General features: G+C 33.9%; 1 protein-coding gene across 5 annotated transcripts in view; it reads right to left on the reverse strand.

The window, feature by feature from the left end:
- Window positions 1–1,100: 1,100 nt before the first annotated feature.
- LOC111046732 overlaps window positions 1,101–21,622 on the reverse strand; it is a 37,488-nt gene continuing 16,966 nt past the window's right edge. For 3 of the 5 annotated variants that reach the window (XM_039441734.1, XM_039441738.1, XM_039441737.1), the window contains exons 4-7: window positions 17,078–17,212; window positions 15,990–16,070; window positions 6,982–7,047; window positions 1,101–2,076 (exon numbers count right to left, since the gene is read on the reverse strand). In XM_039441734.1, the coding sequence (XP_039297668.1) occupies window positions 1,973–2,076; window positions 6,982–7,047; window positions 15,990–16,070; window positions 17,078–17,212 (386 nt within the window). In that variant the 3' untranslated portion in view covers window positions 1,101–1,972. Of the gene's footprint in view, window positions 2,077–6,981; window positions 7,048–15,989; window positions 16,071–17,077; window positions 17,213–20,130; window positions 20,208–21,622 lie in introns of those variants that run through there. The other 2 variants (XM_039441735.1, XM_039441736.1) reach the window with 2 other exon arrangements.

Consider the following 21,622-nt stretch of genomic DNA (forward strand, 5'->3'; position numbering starts at 1 on the left):
TTGATTTTGTAATTTTTACCTAATATGAGTAGCCCTTACCAAAAAAGTGAATATGTATATAGTTATTTGTATATCTAGAGTGAAAAGTACTGTTTTTTTCCCTGAGGGAAAAGTTTGAAACCCGAGGCGAAGCCGAGGGCAACAATTTTCCTGAGGGAGAAAAAACATTTTTCACTCATGATATACACAACATTTTACCTCCACCTACATTTTTATAAAAACTTCAAATAAAATAATTTTTAAAAACGTACGTGACCAAACAATGTGTTACAACATAATCTAAAAAGTAAACAGAAACAGCTGGCTTGTAATCACAGTTCTCCGCCGACAGCACTATCTGTCGGCAAAAGTTGTAACAACAATGGCCGCCACAACTACAGCTATGATCCCTAGCTGTTCCTGTTTCAAATTTGATTAGTTAATGAGGAATATTCGAATATTTTGAATAACATAGAATAAAAAATTTTACATTTTTTTAGTACAGTGATATGAAGTTAGTAATAATTTTAGCATACAAACATAAATTTCATATATTGATCAAATGTCTGGTTGAGGTATTGAATTTAGTTGGTTTAATGACTAATCTATATGCTTCCTCATCTGAGCTTAGACCTTCTAACCTATTACAATGTAATTTTTTGAAATAGAGATGCTTCCCATCTTATTTAAATGGAGTGACTTTTCCTCCCTAGGGAGCTTTTCTGTTTTTTACTACCGAGAGCGAAAAAGTGACACTTTAGTATTATGTTTCAGGGAGTAAAGTGAGTACTTTAGACAGTAGTTGGAGGAAAAATAAATTATTATTCTCTCCTCTCTAAAATGTTTGAATATATTTCTCCTTCATCTATTATATTTATAGGATGAATGTAAGACAGGAATTGTCCTGAAACATCACTATCATTTATAGTTTTTAAATTTCAAATTATTTTTACTTGAAACAAAAAGATAATTCGACTTCAAATAATTAGATAATTTTACATTGATAGAGCTATTCTATTCTACAGTTAGCATACCTTGAGTAAGAGTGTCGTCCACACACGCTGGCAAGAATATATTCCATATTTTTTGTATTATTTACAGGAGCAAAGTGAAGACCATAATATCCATGTTTTGACTATTTTAATTGAAACAAATTTAATTTATAATATTACAATATTTATCACCAAAAATACAGTTGTGTAGATGTTATTATACAAAAAATACAAACAAAAAATGTACAATTATTATTAGTTTTTGCATTGATTATTCTGATTGAAAGGGGTAGCCTATATCTTGAATATTGTGTTTGAAAAATAGCCTACATGAAAATTACTCATTCATTTTTCAAGAAATGAACTTTTGGTGACAGAATCTATGCTCACTGTTATGGAATATTATTCAAATTCACTTGCCATGAAATCACAACAGAAACAGATTTGAGATTTATACAAAATACGAATACAGAATATGAATAGAATAGTGATCAATCGAAGTTTTCTAAGTTTAACAGTATAAACATTAAAATCTATATTTAAATCTAAGTTTTCAAGTCTGGAAGTAGGAAAGGAAGTCCGAAAAGTCATATTGATAAGGCTGAGTTCAACAATGGAAGTGAAATAAGTGCTCTCACATTCACATAATTTAAAATTCGAAGATAAGATATGAAGTACCTTGAACATTGTTGTAAAACAATAAATATCTCAGTTTACTGATCTTATATAAAAATTAGTTTACTGATTTATATAAAAATTGGTAAGCTGGTATATGTCATGATTTCTAGTCTTTAATTTATTGTAAATAAATTATTCAAGTATAATAAGTACTGTCCAAGTAATTAAGGTTCGCAAACTTTCAAATTATCCCAGATTAAATCCAGATTAAGGATTATTCCTTCATAATAGAGATTACAAAATGTGAACATACTGAACATTAATTTTAATTTTGGCTTGATCAGCATAATTCATATGCATTACGAAACTAACAAATGAATAAATTATTCTTTATTATCATTTTTCAATATAGATGTGAGTGCTTCAATGAATGGTAGAAACGCTTCGCTGTTAAAAAATGCCTTCAATATCTCTTTTTCTGAATGACCTGAAAAGAAAACATAATGAGTCTCCATATAGGTTTTAGGAAAATATAAGATGTAAATTACTTATTGAACAATAATACAGTTGAAATTACTTTCTAGTAGAAAGTTTCTCTTCCTTTATCAACACACTTTTCTGCTCTTCTAATTGAGGATTCGCAAAGTACTCAGACTAAGTTGCATAAAAGTCTGTCAAATTTTAACCGTGATTAAATACCACGAGGAATTTCAGAGTCTTATTTTCGAAAAAGTCATCTCTGATTGGTTTTCAATGCATTTAATCATGATTAAAATCAAATAAGCTTATGTGCAACCGGACCCAAGTGTATAAAGATATTGGAACTCGTTCCAAGCTTCATTAACTATAAGGAGATTTTGATAGGGGCTTGATTAAAATACTGTTTACAGAAATGAAAAAATAGACGCAGATCAATTTAAGAGACAATAATCTATTATAGTGAGGTCGACGTTATAATGGTAGTGGATAAAGATAGGAGAGCAACGTTGCCGATCCTTTTCTTGTCAATGCCTTCTATGAAGGGTAACTGATACCAGTTTTATTGATTTAATACTACCAGTTCATTCTAGTTTAAAATAATAAATTATATTTTATCAAACAAGAAATTACATTTTCAATGATTTCATAATGAATTTTAATAATCAAGATTAAATATTTTGTTAATTAATCATATTTCTAAATTGTTAAAAAACAATCTGGCTACAGAGCAAAGCGAGAAAGAGATAACGCTATCCGCTTTGTTGAATGATAGACAAGGATAGCAATACAATTGCAAATCAAACACTGCCATTATAACGTGGACCTCACTATAGATTAGCTAGTATTTCTGTGAACAGTAGACCTCGCGCAGTTATAAACCACAGCCTCCTCTTTTACTGTCCATCAGAGTAAATCCTGTCTGTATGTCGCGTCGGCGAGATATCGGTGTGAAAACGGATAATGGCTGTTGGGGTTGGTGTATTAAAAATGTTTACATCAAAAGCTAATCTCCTTCAAGACTTACTGGCAACCGGTCAGCCCGAGTTCAAAGCAGAGAAAGGAAAGGTCGAGAGACAAATTATGTTATTTTAGTTATTAATTGCATGCAATCAATTGTTCATTTAATAGTGCATAAAAATTGCATTCAATGAGGCATGCAATTAATAGTCCACACAGCAGCTGATTTTTTACCAAGTTACATTGAGATATTGAATTGCATGCGTCGTTGCAAGCAATTTATAATCCACTCGACAGCTGATTTATGGTGAATAATTCTTTAGTCTGATTTTTACTCTAATATTGGCGTATGAAGGAGGTTCCTCTTCCTTTTATATTATCCTTGAGATGGAACATTTCCAAAAACCTTGTATACACCTCGACGCGCAATTTAAAAAGGAACATACCTGTCAAATTCCATAAAAATCTATTACCGCGTTTCGCCGTAAATGCGGAACATGAATGTAAACATAAAAATAGAAAAACATACAAACATAAAGAGAAATGCAAAACTGTCGACTTGAATTTTAGACCTCACTTCGCTCGGTCAAATATCTTTACTCTATGGCAATGTATATTATGCCAACCAAAATTTGGACAAAATTTCCAGTTATTCTTGTCATACGGTACTGGAAACTTTCATTGTCTGAACCAATAGTTATGTTCAATACGATTTATTTTTGGTACTATGAAGGTATTTTTGGTATAATGAAGGTAGGTAAGTTGTGATTGGATGTGAAAAATGAATAATTTCACTTTTTGTGTAGTTGAGAAGTTGATATTGTGGTAATTATTCATATTAAATGAAAAAGACTAAGAAATTGTCAAAAAACCACTGATTTATTGATACTTAGAAAGACACCGGTTTCGGTTATTATACCATTGTCAATCTCTGATAAACTAAAACTAAATACAAGAGCAGCAGAATTTATACTAGTAGGCGAGTACTGCTATTGGTCAAGGGCATGAACGCCTGCCATTGGCTCAGCTAGACAGTCTCCTCCCACTCAACGGTGTCACAAAATGGCTGCTTAAGCAACAGACCCGCCATGATAACAAAATTTACTTACAGTACAAAATAAGAACCAAGAAAACAAGTGGAAGATAATAAAAACAAATAAGTAACTGGAAAAACTATTGACTAATTTATGCTTACAATGTTATGATAAAACTAAATTCGTAGTGTTGTATTGGTTGAAATGAATCTGGTCATTTAAACTATACTGGGAATTTTCCTTAATTACTCTTGTTATTTCTAAAGCCTCTAGAATTTTCAAAGATCTGCCTTTGTTATTAACATGCAGAAACTCAACATTCTCCTCAACTTGTGATGATCGTGAACTTGTGATTATTTGTTATCAAATGTTCTGCAAAGTTAGATTCCCCATTTTGTTTTCTTGGTTCTTATTTTGTACTGAAAGTAATATTTGTTATCATGGCGAGTCTGTTGCTCAAGCCGCCATTTTGTGACATCGTTGAGTAGGAGGAGACTGTCTAGCTGGGCCAATGGCAGGCGTTCATGCCCTTGACCAATAGCAGTACTCGCCTACTAGTATAAATTCTGCTGCATTTAATTATTATTAAACTATTTAACAGGCCAATTTCATTGCAGAGACGTTATGTTAGCTATCGCTCTGCCGATAGGTAACAACGCGCCAACAAACAGGTTTTTCTGTTGCAGAGACGAAAACCCTACAGGCAGATGACATCATTATTTAAATTCTCTTGTATTTAGTTTTAGTTTATCAGAGATTGACAATGGTATAATAACCGAAACCGGTCTTTCTAAGTATCAATAAATCTGTGTTTTTTTGACAATGTCAGTCTTTTTCATTTAATACAAATAATTTCATTTACTATTTTACACCAAAGTTGTCAACTGAGATTTCAACAAATTTCCGCAATTTGTTGCCAATTTCTTGATAAACACAGCAACATTTAACTTGTTTTCTACAGCAAAAAATGACAACATTTTTAGAGAAAACTATTTGTGTACAACATTTTGGTGACTTATGCGCCCGGTTGCAGAGTCGACAAATAACGTCGCCCATAGTTAACAGCGTGGACTTAACTATTTAACAGCCGATAGGTAACAGCGCGCCAACAAACAGGTTTTTCTGTTGCAGAGACGAAAACCCTTCAGGCAGATGACGTCATCTGAGGCTATCAATAACTAAGTGTACTCTTAATTTAAATGCCCAAAATCGTGCTTATAAATCCACTATACATTCGCGCCAAGTGTGTTTTAAGGTTATGTTGACTTGTTCGTATGTAAAGACAGACGAAAATGATCATACATAATAGTTGATTACATTATAATAACGTAGAAACATTATAACTATTTGAAACTGTAGACAAAGTGTAAATCAACTGAATAAAATATCATTGACTATTCGAGTAGCTTGTACAAAGATGTAATACAATTTTCAATACTTAAATAAAATAATCAATTATTATTAGTTTTAATAATAAGCACCGTATGCAGAGTCATTAGAAATTTATCTTGTAAACTGGCTGTTTTGCTTCCAACATAATATATATCAAAATGTCAGAAGGTAATGGAATAGTTCTGGACAAAATTTTTTTTTATTAATATTATACAATAATAAATATACCAGTTACTTATTGTACTTCTACCTCTAATTTTATTTTACTTAATCCATTCATTTAGCTATCAAAAAATCAAACTTAAATAAAACCAAATGAAATCGAACTGAAAATAATTACAAATTAGTCTGCAGTTTATGATCTTGATTCGTAACCTCCAAGCATAAACAACACAATAAGCAGACAGCAGTTTTGTGTTAAACAAGCGTAATGTTGTGACGTCATCCGACTGGAGGTTTGGAAGAACTGTTCACAGTGATTCTCTCTCCGTTGCCAATACATTACTCTTGAATAGAAGCATACCACGCAAAAAGTGGTATGAGCAGAAGTGTAACTTATGTGTGTGCCTTATCAGAGCCATAGCTAACAGGGGTCTGGTAAACGACTCTGCAACGAACATCTATTTATGGGCGAGTTGTAAACTTATGGCTCTGTTAACTATGGGTGACTTTATGTAGCGACTCTGCAACCGGGCAAAAATGCTGGTGCTAAAGTTGTTTGAGAACTAAGGCCCGGTTGCATAAAAGCCGGCACTTAGAAGATATCAGTGATTGAATTTCATAAGAAATAATTGATTAGTAGATTATTCCACTACTGTGTAGAATTTACACAGAAACATCCCACCAAAGTAGATGCATAGAATAAAGATAACATAATTAAGAAGATATCCCATGGTATGGGGCGTTCATGTCAAAATTTCAAGCACATTTATTGTAAACTCAAGTCGATAACTGTCGACTGCTATTTATTATTACTGTTCTGGCCGGATGAGAGTGTAAGAACTGCCAGCGTCACATAGCTTCATGAAAAATAAGAACTATAGTGAGGTCCACGTTATAACGGCAGTGTTTGATTAACAATGGTATGCTATCCTTGTCTATCATTCAACGAAGAGGATAGCGCTATCTCTTTCTTGCTTTGCTCTGTTGCCAGATCGTCTTTTAACAATGTAGAGCTAAATAATTAATTAACAAAATATTTTATCTTAATTATGAAAATTCATTATGAAATTATTGAAAAATATAATTTCTTGCTCAATTAAATATAATTGATTATTTTAAAAGAGAATGAACAGTTAATATTACATCAGTTAGTAAACCTGTATCAGCTACCGTCTATAGAAGGAACATTGACAAGACAGAGGATCGGCAACGTTTTTCTCCTATCTTTCTCCACTGCCATTATAACGTGGACCTCACTATAGGACTGTCAGCTTGAGTTAACGTTGAAAATTGGAACATAAATACCCTATACCATGGAATATCTTCTTGTGCTATATTTTCTCTATGGTAGAAATAATTCTTATTACCTGTAAAGTCAATCCCTTGCTCCAATGCATCTTCAACTACTTTGAAATGCTCTTCAAGTTTGGGATCTACAAAAAATGTACAAATAAACCTGGGGTTTCAATAAATTATGGTTAATAAGGCTGAAAGAATAAGACGTTAATTTTGTCAATAGCACTATATTTGATGCTGAAGATGTGGCAGGTCTTTCCCGTCTTTCGGAGGAGATGATAAGTCGTCGGTCCCGACTAGGCTTACATAAAAAGTAGTCGTTATATCTCATCATAATAATCCCTCTCACTCATTACCCACGCACAAGCATAAGAACTTATGTGGGCATCACCCTCAGTATTATTATTATTTCTATTACTATTATAGGTGCTGCCATGAAACCTGGTTCTGTAATTTGAATTGATTTTGAACAATTAATTCGTAATAAAAATAAACTAGCCCTTTTGAACTCTCAATAAATATACCTAATTTATCTCATCACTGACCTTATTGATCTATTGCCCTTACTGACTTAATAAATTTGGACAATTTAGTTCTTAGTTCATAGATTTAGACTATTTTAGTTTACTTTTCAATCTAACTTTTGGACATTCATTCTCTCATTATTACATGATTCAAATAATGGTACTTGCGAATTGGATTTAAATTAAACAATAGGCCTATTGTAATTTTTAAATTTTCTTTTCTTTATTGCATTCAATTACATATTTATTATTCATTCTTCCCTGATTGTTGATTACTTATCTTGACTGATTTTTTTTTTTTAGTTGTGATTTGTTACATTTCAATTTTGTTAAATTAAATACCCCTCAAAAATGAGAGATTTCACAATTGGAGTTACAAACCGTGGTAACCCAAAATTAATATTCCAGAATTATAGTTTTAGAAGATCATCTGACACGGCAGCTGGAGAGGTTCAATGGCGTTGTTTAGATAAAAATTGTAAATCCTCTCTTAAAACTGACAAAAATGTTTCTGAAATAGTTGATTTTCCAATCTTACATAGCCATGCTCCTCCAGTCAGTAATTCTCTCAATGGCAGTTCGTGCTCTACTCCCATAATTAATAAAAATTGCTCAAACAAAATAGTTGGTTCTGATACAGAAGGTAATGATTCAATGATGGACCCAACTATAGCTACTCATTCATCACTTAATTCTAATCCATATGAGTGTAATAAATGCTTTAGCTTGGTTGAGAGATTGTTAAGCGAAAACCAAGCATTAAGTGAAGCTAATTCTCAAATGAGGATTCAATGGAATGCTGCCATTGACCGATCAATCATGAACGAGAAACTAGTTATGGAACTCACTGATAAAGTTTCAACGGATGTTGGAACTCAAACTAAGAGTGCTGAGGGGTTTGTTCTTAGAGATAATGTTTCCCTATTGGCCACTCAGGCTAATGAGTGTTTTCTTAAGAAGAATACTTTCTACAATGCAATAACTAGTAATAACATGGTTAGTGAAGACAATGAAATGGATTATGATGATATTAGATGTAAGCTTGTACACAGAATCTCCAAACTTGAATCACTATTGAACTCTAGCAATAGACTATTGTCAGATATACAAAAAAATATGAATTCAGCAAGAAGTCAAATTAAAAGCCTTTCCAAATCATGTTGTAGTGAAGAGGTAAGTGATATGAATTATTATGAGAGCCAAAAAATTCATATCTGGGCTGATAGCCACGGTAAGGGAATTAGAGAGCCTCTAACTGGGTTACTTCGAGGGTATGATATATCTTGTGTTTCCACTGTGGCCCCCGGATGAAGTTTGAGACTCTTGCAAACTGGATGTTGTCTCCTAATGAGACTGTAGGTCTGAATCGAAATGATTGGATTGTGCTTCTGAGTGGCACAAATAGTATTCACTCCGGTTTTAATGATCTTGATAAGGAGAGATTTGTTGCTAAACTAGTTGAGGTGATTGGGACCTACAGACACAACAATCTGATAATATCAACCATACCCTACCGTTACGATCTCTTTGAGAGTTCCATTGAAAATAGATCTATAGCTGCTATAAACCGAATCATAAGGTGTTTGTCTAGACTGCACTCTGTAAAAATTTTAGATTTATGGTCTATTGAAAGACGTCTCCACACTAGTCACGGTCTTCATTTGAACAGGAGAGGTAAGTTCATGGTTGCAAAGAGAATTTTCAGAATTGTAACTGATACAATGACACAATCCTTTGTGACAGTTGATGCCACCTTATGTAGTGGCTCACGTGCTAGTGATGATGGTCCTTTCCAATGTGATGAGAGAATTGGCGAAAATGGTAGTGTGCATTGCTCTATTGAAGCAACACCTGATTCTATAGTGGTTGACCGTACTGATGTGGTAGCTACTCATGAAATTCCAGTTTTGATCTCTTATAGACCAATCAATTTTTTAGATTAAACCAGCGATTGCAAACATTTGAAGATCGCACAAATCTGATTGACTGTCTTGCTGAGGCTGGAAGCAACCATGGTCACTCACCTAATTCTATGTCAGGCCCAGTCACTCTAAATGTCCTGCACTATAATGTTCGAAGTATTCGTAATAAAAACACAGAGTTGGCTCTGCAAATTCAAAACATGCAGGAAAACAAATCTCTAAGTAGAGTTGATCTCTTATGTCTCTCTGAAACGTGGTTGAATGGCAGTGAAAGTGTTAATATTGAAAATTTTAATCTTGTGTGCTATTTCAACAGAGAGTTACGAAAGGGCGGTGGTGTGGCCATATATTCAAGATGTGGATTTTTGACCTCTGAATTCAGCTTAGCAGAGGTTTGCGAGTCAGACTTTGAGGCAGCGGCTGTGACTGTGGAGGGTGATTTTCTAATAGTCTGTATTTATAGATCCCCTGACAGCTCAATGGATACATTTGTTGACAGGCTTGACAAGCTTCTTTCTTCAACTTTTAAGAGATTTAAGGGAATTATTGTGATTGGCGACTTTAATGTTGACTTTCTCAGCAACTCAAGCTCAAAGCAGGAGTTGATGTCAGTCTTCTGTGCCTATGGTCTTCAGGATGTGATTGGGGAGCCTACTCGGGTTACAGCTCACTCTTCCACTCTGTTGGATAATGGTTTCATCAGTGTCAAATATATTGATGCTGTATTGTCAAGAGTGATTAGCTTGTCTCTGTCCGATCACTTTGCTCAGGAGATAGTTGTTCCTTTACCTCTGCATCAGGTGAAATCTCTCAAGGCTGTAATGAAACGATCTTTCTCTGATCAAAACAAGTTGAAATTCTCTCACTACTTAGGTCAATGTGACTGGTCACCTATATATCTGAATGAGATTCACCACGAGGCTCAGACTGATTACTTTGTCCAGATGTTTGTTCAGGGTTTTGAAATGACCTTTCCTTTGAGGAATTCCCAGAAATACTTCAAAGATCTCCTGGTCAAATCCTTACTTGAAGGATCTCTGTAACAGGAAGCGAGACCTGGAGCTGTTTATGAAGGCTTTCCTCAAAATACTCTGTTTCGTGAGTTGTTCAAAAAGATATCCTCTGACATCAGACTGCTGATCCATTCTCTCAAGACTGAATATTCCAAGAGACTGATAGCTTCTGCTGACAACAAATCTAAGGCTGTATGGAATCTAATCAGGAAGGAAACTCCCATCAGGGTGAGTACTGAGTATCCAATTGTGATTGATGGCCTCCCAGTAGGATCACTTTGTGAAGTTGCTGAAGTATTCAATAACTACTTTGCTGGGGTGGTTTCATCGAATGATAGGCTCAGTTTGGGGGTTTTTGACGGTCCTTCTTTTTGTGATTTACTTGTAAATTCTAACCCTGGTAATGCTGCTGTCTCTGAGATGCCAACTTGGTCTGAGCAAGAGGTTGTATCTATTGCTAAGAAGCTAAAAATGAAAATGTCCAGTGGGTCTGATGAAATTCCTTCAAAAATACTAAATGAGTTTTTCCATTGTGTCAGTGGTCCTGTCACTCAGCTTCTGAACGGATCATGTGCTTCTGGGTCATTCCCCGCCTGCTTCAAGGTATCTAAGCTAAAGCCAATTTTCAAAAAAGGCTCTCGGAAGGAAGTGGATAAATACCGACCTATAGCTAACTTGACCTCTTTGTCCAAGGTATGGGAGAGAGCAATATATGACCCCTTGCTGGCTCACTTCCTGAATAACAATCTTTTAAGTGAGTGTCAATATGGTTTTAGAGCTGGAATGTCAACCGTAGATGCATTGGAGAGTTTCATCAGTGATATCTATTCATCATTGGATCAGGGTGTTAAGGTCATGGGGTTTTTCGTTGATATGAAGAAGGCATTTGACAGCCTGAACCACAGCATTCTCCTAAGGAAGCTTCATTACTATGGAATTAGAGGTAATTTCTTGTCGATGATTGAGTCTTATCTTAGTAACAGAAACCAGATGGTTGAAATAGAGGGCGATAATGGTGTTGTCATTAATGGTAAATTCAGGTCTGAACTTCGTCCTGTTGGAGAGGGGTCCCACAGGGATCAATTTTGGGCCCCCTTCTGTTTCTGATTTACATTAATGACCTCCCTGCAAATGTACATCATGCCAAATCAGTTCTCTTTGCTGATGATTCAAATTTCCTAATAACAGCTAGGAATAGTGATGAACTTCAGCTGACTGCAGACTCTGTGCTTAGTGAGGTGGCTCAGTGGTGCAAGGCAAACTTGTTGGAGGTAAACATTAAGAAAACCTCATTTATTGAATTCCAGATACAGCGATCACAGCTGGGCTCTTTTCAGTTTGATATTGATGGTGAGGAGGTTCAGCCCTCTACCTCGGCAGGGTTCCTGGGAGTGACTGTCGACCGGAATTTGGCATGGTCAGTTCATGTGGAATCACTGATAAAAAAACTCAATTCAGCAGCCTTCATTATCTCAAGATTATCTGGGGTTCTGGCAAGAGATGCTGTGATTGCTGCCTACCATGGGTATTTTGAGTCACTACTCTCATATGGCATACTGCTTTGGGGTGCTTCAAGAGATGCACTGATGGTTTTCAAAGCCCAGAAGAGAACTGTTAGGATCATATTTGGGAAGCCCCATAGATTTTCTTGTCGGTCCATTTTCAAGTCATCAAGAATCATGACAAATCATGACAAAAGTATAAAGGTTTTTAATTCGTTGCCAACCCGGTTAAAGGAGGCTCAATCACTTGGCCTGTTCAAAAGAATGACTAAGGACTGGTTGATTGAGGAGTGTCCGTATAGTTGGCAGGCACTCATAAATTAAATCCTAGGCCTTCCTTTCAACATTTTCAAGATTAATTACTATGTGAAAGAGGCTGATAGACTGACTATATTTTAGTACCGTACTCTACTATTCTATTTTTTATCTATAAATGTTTGTTTGTTGTGTTACTGGTATCTATAATAGTGTGCATCATAGTCATAGTTACTTTTGTCATCTTAATATAATGCATTGTTTAGAAATAAGAACTTGTATTGCTAGATTAAGTTAAGTTTTTATTGACTGATTTTTGTATGACAATTGTCCATGCTTTTCTTGTAATGGCCTATGACATGTAATATATAAATAAATAAACAAATAGGCTATAGTGGTATAGACAACATCAATGTCTTATTATTTCAGTTATGGAGAAATACAACAACATCTATAAGGCTGAAATCCTATATATCAGTACAATGAAAATATTATTCCCATGAGTTCTAACGGGACTGTTTCCACCCAGTCCGGCAACCACGTATGAATAGTCCCATTGGAAATCATGGAATTTATATTTTCATTTTACCGGCCACATTCACTGTACGTGTATGCTTTCACTGATAGGTACTAGTATGTGGAAAACCATCTTTAGGCGTTCAGAATAATTCTCACGTTGTGATTAAAAATGTCTTCTGTAATTTTATTAATCATTCTTCCATCTAGCCTATCATGAAGAATAAATTTATCATCTGCCATGGTTTTGTTGTAAATTAATATTGGTTTTAAGTGAAATAGTGTGATCAGCAAAAGAGACTTGGCATTTTTCATAATACATGTCATGTTCAGTTATTGAACATTGATTTATAGGCTAATCGACAAGCTTATTTTATGATTTGGGAAAACTTGATACGTTCAATAGGCGTGAAAATGATCAAAACAAATTCAATAATCATAGAAAGAAAAGATGCAGGTCTTATTACAATTATTATTCATTATTCTTGTCCTAAAATATTCGTTTATTATTCAATGATTGGATACGATCAATAGGTGAGAAAATGAGCAAAACCAATTCAATAACCATAGAAAGAAAAGATGTAGGTCTTATCACAATTATTTCGCATTATTAATCTATAATTCAATGATTGGATTGATAAATAGATTAAATTGAAATGGATGTCACTTTTGAAAGGACCAAAGACAAACGACGCACACAGCAGAAGACAAACGTATGCAGGAAGATGGAGAAAACTTGTTTCCCCAAGTGTTCAAATGTTCAAACGCACACTGACGTCTGTCTGTCTCCACAGTATGACTACTCATTCATGTGAGCAGACGTTTGATTTTTTTCCTCCGACTGTCTGCTGATGTGTGCTGTGCGTTCGCCTAAGGCCCTCTTACTTCATCTTCATATTTAATCTATACTAAAAAGTAAAGAACTGGCTTATACAAGTACGGCCTCTTTCACACGATAGGAGACGTGCAACTTGAACACTGAACAGTGTTCACGTTTTTTTTTGTCGAAGAACATTGGACGGATTTGGATTCAGCGACCCCAAATTTTTTAAAGCGTAAGTCCCATTTTCGAAAATATCCGAAAACAAGGAAGTTATGGCTGTTTTCAATAAAGCTTTCTATTATCATATAATTATACAGTAAAAACGAACAGGTACTGTTCTATACAGTACGTATGTACTGTAGTTATTATAATACAACTTACGCTGTAGGAAATTTGGTGGGAAATTTATCTTGATTTCTGAAAATACCCAAAAATAAGGGAGTAAGATAATTTTGAAAAACCAAAGTTTTCCTGCCGATTGACAAAAAAAATTAAAAATTAGTCTATGACATATTATCAAGTTATGAAGCTTTTCATAAATTTATTTGTCTCCCCATGGCAGTAGGTTTGCACCCAACGTTTTCACTTAAACATTTCTATGATAATCATTAAATTGTGATAAAACACATTATCGCATTGATCTTCTAAATCCAGTGACATGCACATCGATTTTCGTAAAATTGATTTGTTACCGTTCCTATGAATTCTACCAGGTTCAGCGCAACTTGTTAAATATAATTTTGTTTGATTCAACAGAATTCATAAGGACGGCAAAAAATCGCTTTCTGAGTAACTAGTCAGGACTATTCATGACTTTTTCAATATGCATTATCCACTCAGCAGTTCTAATACAAACACAGACATCAGTTTCGTTTTACTTGGAATGGAATAACAATTTTTATTCTTTTAATTCCTATTATTACCATAGATCAAATATATATTATTACATAGTAGGTATGTAATTGTCCCACGTCACATTACAGGAACTTCTTTTTATTGTATCAATTCATTTGTTTTTCTTTGTGAAAGATCCACTGTCATGATGGCCTCAAGACTTGGCAGTGCCAAGTATTACAGTGATGTTATTGTTGCACTTAGTTTACAATCAATGTTATTTATATTGAATTGTAAAAATATGTATTTGTAATTTTTGGCAATAAATTCAATTCAGTTCAAGATCGATTTAGATCAGCTCAATGTTTATACGGTATGTTCATAATCGATTTTTCTGATTGTTGCAAAGAAACAGAGTCAATAATTACTGGGAATTGGAGTGATATTCAACTATTTGAACCTGATAAATTAAATTGTTGAATGACAATTGAAATTCAGTGAAGTTTACTGTACAAGATTCCTTTTCGTCGTGTTTTATTGGGTGATAAGTGGAGATGATTTCTGATTTCATATTTGGATTCATCTTTTCAAAGTAAAATTTTTTTCCGAAAACTAGAACTTTTAAAAATTAAAAATGTTCATGTTTAAACTTTTCAGGTGTTTAAAAACTTCTTAAACCTTTGCCTGTCCCTTCGTGAGGCAGGAGTATTATTATCTTAGTACGTTTACTATATAATCATATGATAATGGAAAGCTATATTAAAAACAGCTATAACTCCCTTGTTTTCGGGTATTTTTGAAAATGGGACTTACGCTTGAAAGAATTTGGGGTTGCTGAATCCAAATCTGAAATCAGAAATCTTTTATCTATATTTTTAAGGAAGTTAGACTTTGAGAAAAAGTGATGAGTCATGCTTTGAGCAAACGTCGGCTTGATTGTAAGATCCGTCGGCTGAATTGTAAGATCCCCATGTGAAAGCAAAGGAGAGCTGCGAAATATGAAATATGACTTTCAGGAGACGGGATTCTGCCATGTGAAACTAGCCTACGGGATAGTGAAATTGTTTGACGCATCATCACGTCTGAACTACTAGACTGATTAACTTGAAATGTTGCATATCGATTTTTAATTAACCGAGGATGGATGGTTATAGGTAAATTTTCAATTCTTCAAATTTCATTATGTCAAGTTTTGAAATACGCCCTTGCGGAGCACGGGTTACCAGCTAGTTGGCAATGAATATTTTGTCCACTCATATTTTAGAATACTCGGACAACTTAATTCTTGTGCAATCTACAGGAGCAGAGTTTTGATAAAGACGATAGAATCAATGTTTAAAAAATACATTTTTCATGATGAAACGAATTTAATTCATATTTACAATATGCCTATTTCTTACCAACTAGCAGGTTGCTCCGCGTGGGTCTAATTAAAAACTTGGCAAACTGAAAACTTGACCTATTGAAATCTTGACTAATTTAAAATAGGCATAATATAACCATCCTCGGTAAATTTAGGATCTGTATGCAAAATTTAAAGTTAATCAGTTGAGTAGTTGAGACGTGATGATGCGTCATTCATGAATTTCCTATCCCGTACGTGTATAAGCGGGTTCCTTCCTTTATTAAATTATAAATTATACAGCTATTGTGTAGATGTTAACATATAACATTTTAAGAAAATTCGTACCTGATAGAGCGGCTATTAACAAACTATCTGGAATCTGTTCGAAGATTTCTCTCATCAGTAGCGGGCCAAGTCGTACCGGCTCTGTAGAATGTAAACATAAAAATTGTTATTTTCTTAGATTTTTTTAAACTTTTGAGCAGATCTAGGAGGAAATATCATTTGCAAATGAGATTAAAAGTGTTGATTTGTCATGCCGCATCCACATGTTGGGTTGTTGGGTAAGAGTGTAAGAACGGCACAGTATGTGACTACCAGCGTCACACAGCTTTACAAAAAATAAGTACTATAGTGTGGTTCACGTTATAATGGCAGGTTTGATTAGCAATAGTATTGCTATCCTTGTCTATCATTCAACAAAGCGGATAGCGCTATCTCTTTCTCGTTTTGCCCTGTTGCCAGATCGTCTTTAAACAGTGTAGAATTAATCATTAATTAACAAAATATTTCATCTAAGTTATGAAAATTTATTATGAAATTATTGAATAATATAATTTCTTGCTTAATAGAATATAATTGATTATTTTAAACGAGAATTAACAGTTAATATTACATCAATAAACCTGTATCAGCTACCGTCTATAGAATGCATTGACAAGACAGAGGATCGGCAACGTTTTTCTCCTATCTTTCTCCAGTACCATTATAACGTGGACCTCACTATAGTTTTTAGTAGAGTAAAGTGGGATAGCACCGTGGGATAAGTACTCTACTGCTTGCTTCCCCCACCACCGCTTCTCACTCTACTGTACCACTACTATGCTAATGAAAACAGTCTGCACCTAGTAGAGTAGTCATTTTAACATTTTTAAGGTTAGTTCTGTTTACTAGACAACACACTTTACCTACTATTCTCAATTGTAGTGAAAAAAGTTACTCGACCAAGTAAGTAGAGTAGAGTTAGTATGCCAATTACTCGACCACTAACTCTACAAGTGAAAACCAGGCTTTAGTGGTATTTCTGACATCATGCCACAGTTATCATTATGGATAGATATCACAACATCTCACCAACAACATTATCTGAAGTAGAATATATTAGTATTAATAAATGAATAAATAAATATACTTTTTTAAATAATTTAGTCTACCTGCTAAGCAAGCCGATGCATCCAATTTCCTCAATGTAAATTCAAAAAAATGTGGATTTTGAGAGCTCTGTGGATTTTCCTGCGACATGGCATTATTCCCATCGTCTGCTTCCATATTAATGTGTCTCATTTCATCTGCAATAAAAATGATATATATTGTATTATATGTTCCTATTGAAAATTACAAAAAAAAAACTAAGCATGAATGATTCCAAGAAATGATTACTCTTGATTAGAATGATCAGAGATACTCCAAATTTGTTATTGTTCTCACTGGAAATATTGTTAATCATGAAAAATGAATAAATTATTTCATTGTAAGAATTTTTTATGATATTAATAGTAGACTGAACTATAGAGAAAATATAGAATGAGGAGATGTCATGTTCTAAATCGATTTTTATTAACTCATGCCGATTACTACTGTCGACATTTTACTATCTATTATTACTGTTTTGACCAGGTGAGAGTGTAAGAACGATACAGTATGAGAGGGACTACCTGCGTCACATAGCTTCAAGAAAGATAAGTAAGAGGGCTATCGGTTTGAGTTTCCAGTGAAATTTTGATCATAAACGCCCTAGCTAGACCATGGCATATCTTCTTATGTCATATTTTCTCTATGACTAAACCTGCATCATGAGGATGTTCAGATTTCAGATGTACTTATATGGGTGGAAACCTAGTGGAGCGGAAAAACTAGCTTCAAGCGTGAGTGTTGAATGTAATGCATGTATTTAAATTATGACGCATATAGTATCTACTCCACCAAGCTTGAAGCTGTCTTCGCCGCTTCACACCATCATTTCTCCCTATAATGGGTCCACGTTATAATGGCAGTATTTGATTAAATTAACATTCGTGTTGCTACCCTTGTATATCATTCGACAAAGCAGATAGAGGATAAAGATATAGTCCAGTCACTATATTCATTGGATTATGCAATTTATATTGTAGTTCTGATTTTTTAATATATTTTCAGGTACATAAGAGAAGTACAGAACCTATTTCCTTGTACAGAGTGGCCCAAAAACCGCGTATTTTGGCTCATTTTCCAGTTTTCAGCTATTTCTGCCAAATCTCGTAATCGGACAGAAAAATTTGCTCCTGCCTTTTTTTAGATTATAAAATTCTGAATAGAATGAGATCATTCGCAACTCTCTCATCTCCAATGACTACTGAGTTATGATTTTTCAAAAATGACTGAAATTTGAAGAAAAAATCAATTTTGATGAATTTTAGTTTTTGATCAACAATATCTTCCGATTGTTACCATTTAGATGTATAATTCAAAATCCCTCTGAGCGTATTTTTGTGCTCTACAATCTGAGATCAGATAGAGCGCTCTATCTTATATAGATTTCCAGGTACACCTGACAACAATGCTCCTTGTATTGTTAAAAACACCTAATTTTCAGCTTCAACCACCATCACCAACTACATTGTCCTCACATTGATATTTCGCACAATGACATAAGTTCATGAGATTATGTTCTATGAGAATCACCCGTTAGATGCACTTCATTTCAGTATTTCCTAGTGGAGAGGCGCGCTTAAGGACACGTCAAGGATCAAAATTTCAAACACATAACTTTTGACACAATGCTCAAATTTCATCGTACTACACTTCATTCTTCTCGGCTCGTCAAGGCGGTCCAAAATCATGCATTATAAGTCAAATTCGGTCGAAAAATGGAAAATTTATTGTTGAGTGTACTTAAGCCCGTATTCCAATACACAAAAAAATGGCCAATTTCTATATTAAAAGCTGTATGTCTTGTGACATACTTCTGATAAAATTTCCAAATCTAGTGAGGATGTAAAAAATGTTCCCCTTTACCCACTCCAATAAATAATACTTTCGATTCCAATACAATTCGAAAGTTACAGAAGATTTTGAAAATGGCGATTTCAGTTTTTACATTTTTTCGTGATTTTACTGTTATCAAGAGTTTTTAAAACGAGCCTTATAAATCATAGAAACTGACGATTGATTCCAAATTGTAGATAAATTCATCCTCTTCGAGCTCAGTTGCTTGAAATCTATCTTGAATAACTTTTCCCTATCATAGAACTACCAAAACCGTTAATATGAGAGAAATATCTACAATTTCTGAATATTTTTCAACAATAAAATCTCACAATACCAACATATTTTTTCATGAATCGTTTACAGCAGATGAAAGAGAAAATTCTATTATACATTTCAAGATTAAATAATAATTTTTATAATGAGGGGTTGAATTGAATTGAATCTATTTGTTTCCAACAAAATATAGCATACAATGTACATTTATACATAGTATACATAGAATAAAAAGTATAAGTTCACAATTATTGAAACTACGATCACATGAACCTTAAGGTTTGTGATAAATATACTCCTAATATCTATCAAAATAACTTTTCTGGTAGCAAAATTAATAGAGGACCAGGTAGGCTGAGTCCTGAATACAACTCGTCCTACCAAAACAATAGGTAATGCGAATAATTGCAAAATCAAATAGTGAATAATTGTTATTTTTATTGTTGAATTAATTGTGATGTAAGTTTCAAAATACATAAGTTGAATGTGATGCTAATTGTAAAGACTTTTAAAAACGTGAAAAAAAACAAATTCAAAAAATAAAATGATTTTGTATTCAAAATTTTGAATATTATTCAATGTCCTGAAATGACAAACTCTTTGATTGCCTTTGTAGGCACAGCTATAAGTAAGATAAATCTATATAAGTAAATGAACAATAGCAGTATGAATGAATAAGAATGGATGATATTACAAATTTATGATGAACATACAATTACTCAACCTGAATGTCTTGAGGATGTCGAAAGCTGTCGAAGATTGTAGGCATTTGTAAGAAATGCTCCGGCAATGGAAATCATCATCACCATACCGGCCAGAGAGTGGGAGGGTATACGTACCCCAAAGTGGAATGCTAAATTGCACAGTCGACCAAGTGAGTGGGAGGGTATATGGAACCCCAAAGTGGATGCAATTTCGACTGTCAATAGAGACTGCAGACCTTTATCGGTAGATTCGATCGTAGGTAGAATTGTAGAACAGATTCGGTAGCAGATTGATTCGAGAGATGTAGAGAGAGATTGATTGAGTTTCCCAAAATTCAAACTGTGGACAGAGGAAAAGAAAATACCCTACGGTAAGAAAATATGTTGACTGTAGCAACAGCGCTCTGAACTACACAGAGTTCAGAGTACAAAAAGTTTGAAAACAAGAATATGAAATAAAGATTTGTAGAAACATCAAGCAATCTTGATGATCTTGGAATTTGCAGAAATGCAATGGAAATCAAAATTCTAAATTGACATCTTTTAAAAAGGATTGAAATAGATGAACAATGTAAAATTGGAAAGAGCTTTAAACTAAATTCTAAAAATTGAGTTCAGAAAAGCGTGTTCAAATTGAAAGTGAGGTTACACCTACCAGAAGTTTGAGATTCAAACACAATCCGTGAAGACATACAAGTTGTTTGATTGAATTAGGCCAATATTTATCGCAAATATGCCAATGAAACATGAAAGTACTGAATATTCAGCTGGAATTAAATCAAATTCGACAATTGAAACAAGAGCTGGCCAAATTCCACATTCCGGAATCGAGTTGAAAACAAAGAAACAGCACACAGAGTGCCACGGCAAACCGAGTGGAGCAAAACCTACCTACAATGGTTTACGCAAGTGAGAAATGCAAGAATAAAGATACAAAACACAAATATTATTCAAAAGCAAGTGAAAAAGGACAAATTTGAAATTAATCAACTAATACTAGACAACAAATTGAAATTATTACAAAGATACAAATATTGAAAACAATGCAGACTAAATCTGCCAAACGTTGGCTATACTGGCAACGCGCTAAGTTCAAAGATCAAAGATGATGCAAATTGAGTTTTAACAGTTTGTTTGTGAGTCGTGAGTTCGAATATTATTATGAAAAAATTGAAAATAAATAAAAGAAGGAGATCAAACTCCAAATATATATATATATATATATATATATATATATATATATATATATAAAATGTTCCACTTGAGTATTGGAAATAATATAAGAATTTAATTGAGAAAACATTGATATAATTCTAAACAAGGTAAAAATATTTAAGTAAAATATTACAAGTGGAAAACAAAGAATAATAATGCTATATGAGGAAATAAAACTCTTGATAGCTCTACAACTAAATTACAAAAATAGCTTAAAGGATGTAGAAACTGAAAAAAAAATAGAATATGATGCGATATAATAATTAACTCCGCACTCATACACACACACACACACATAAACACCCACACAAGCGCACACACACGCATACAGGTGGGGGGGGGCATGCACACACACACACACACACACACTCATTCATGCTAAAAGAACGGATTGATGGAGTGATTTTAGGAGTAGACCGATCTGAGGAGACTCAAACAGTCATCCTCATTCAGCGAGGCCAACCACAATTATTGTGGGACTCTCTTATAAATTTCAATGGAACAGTTCTCTGGTTATAACCTATAATTTATCTTTTTAAA

The sequence above is a fragment of the Nilaparvata lugens genome, chromosome X (assembly GCF_014356525.2).
Source record: "Nilaparvata lugens isolate BPH chromosome X, ASM1435652v1, whole genome shotgun sequence".
In the NCBI taxonomy this organism is placed as follows: Eukaryota; Metazoa; Arthropoda; class Insecta; order Hemiptera; family Delphacidae; genus Nilaparvata; species Nilaparvata lugens.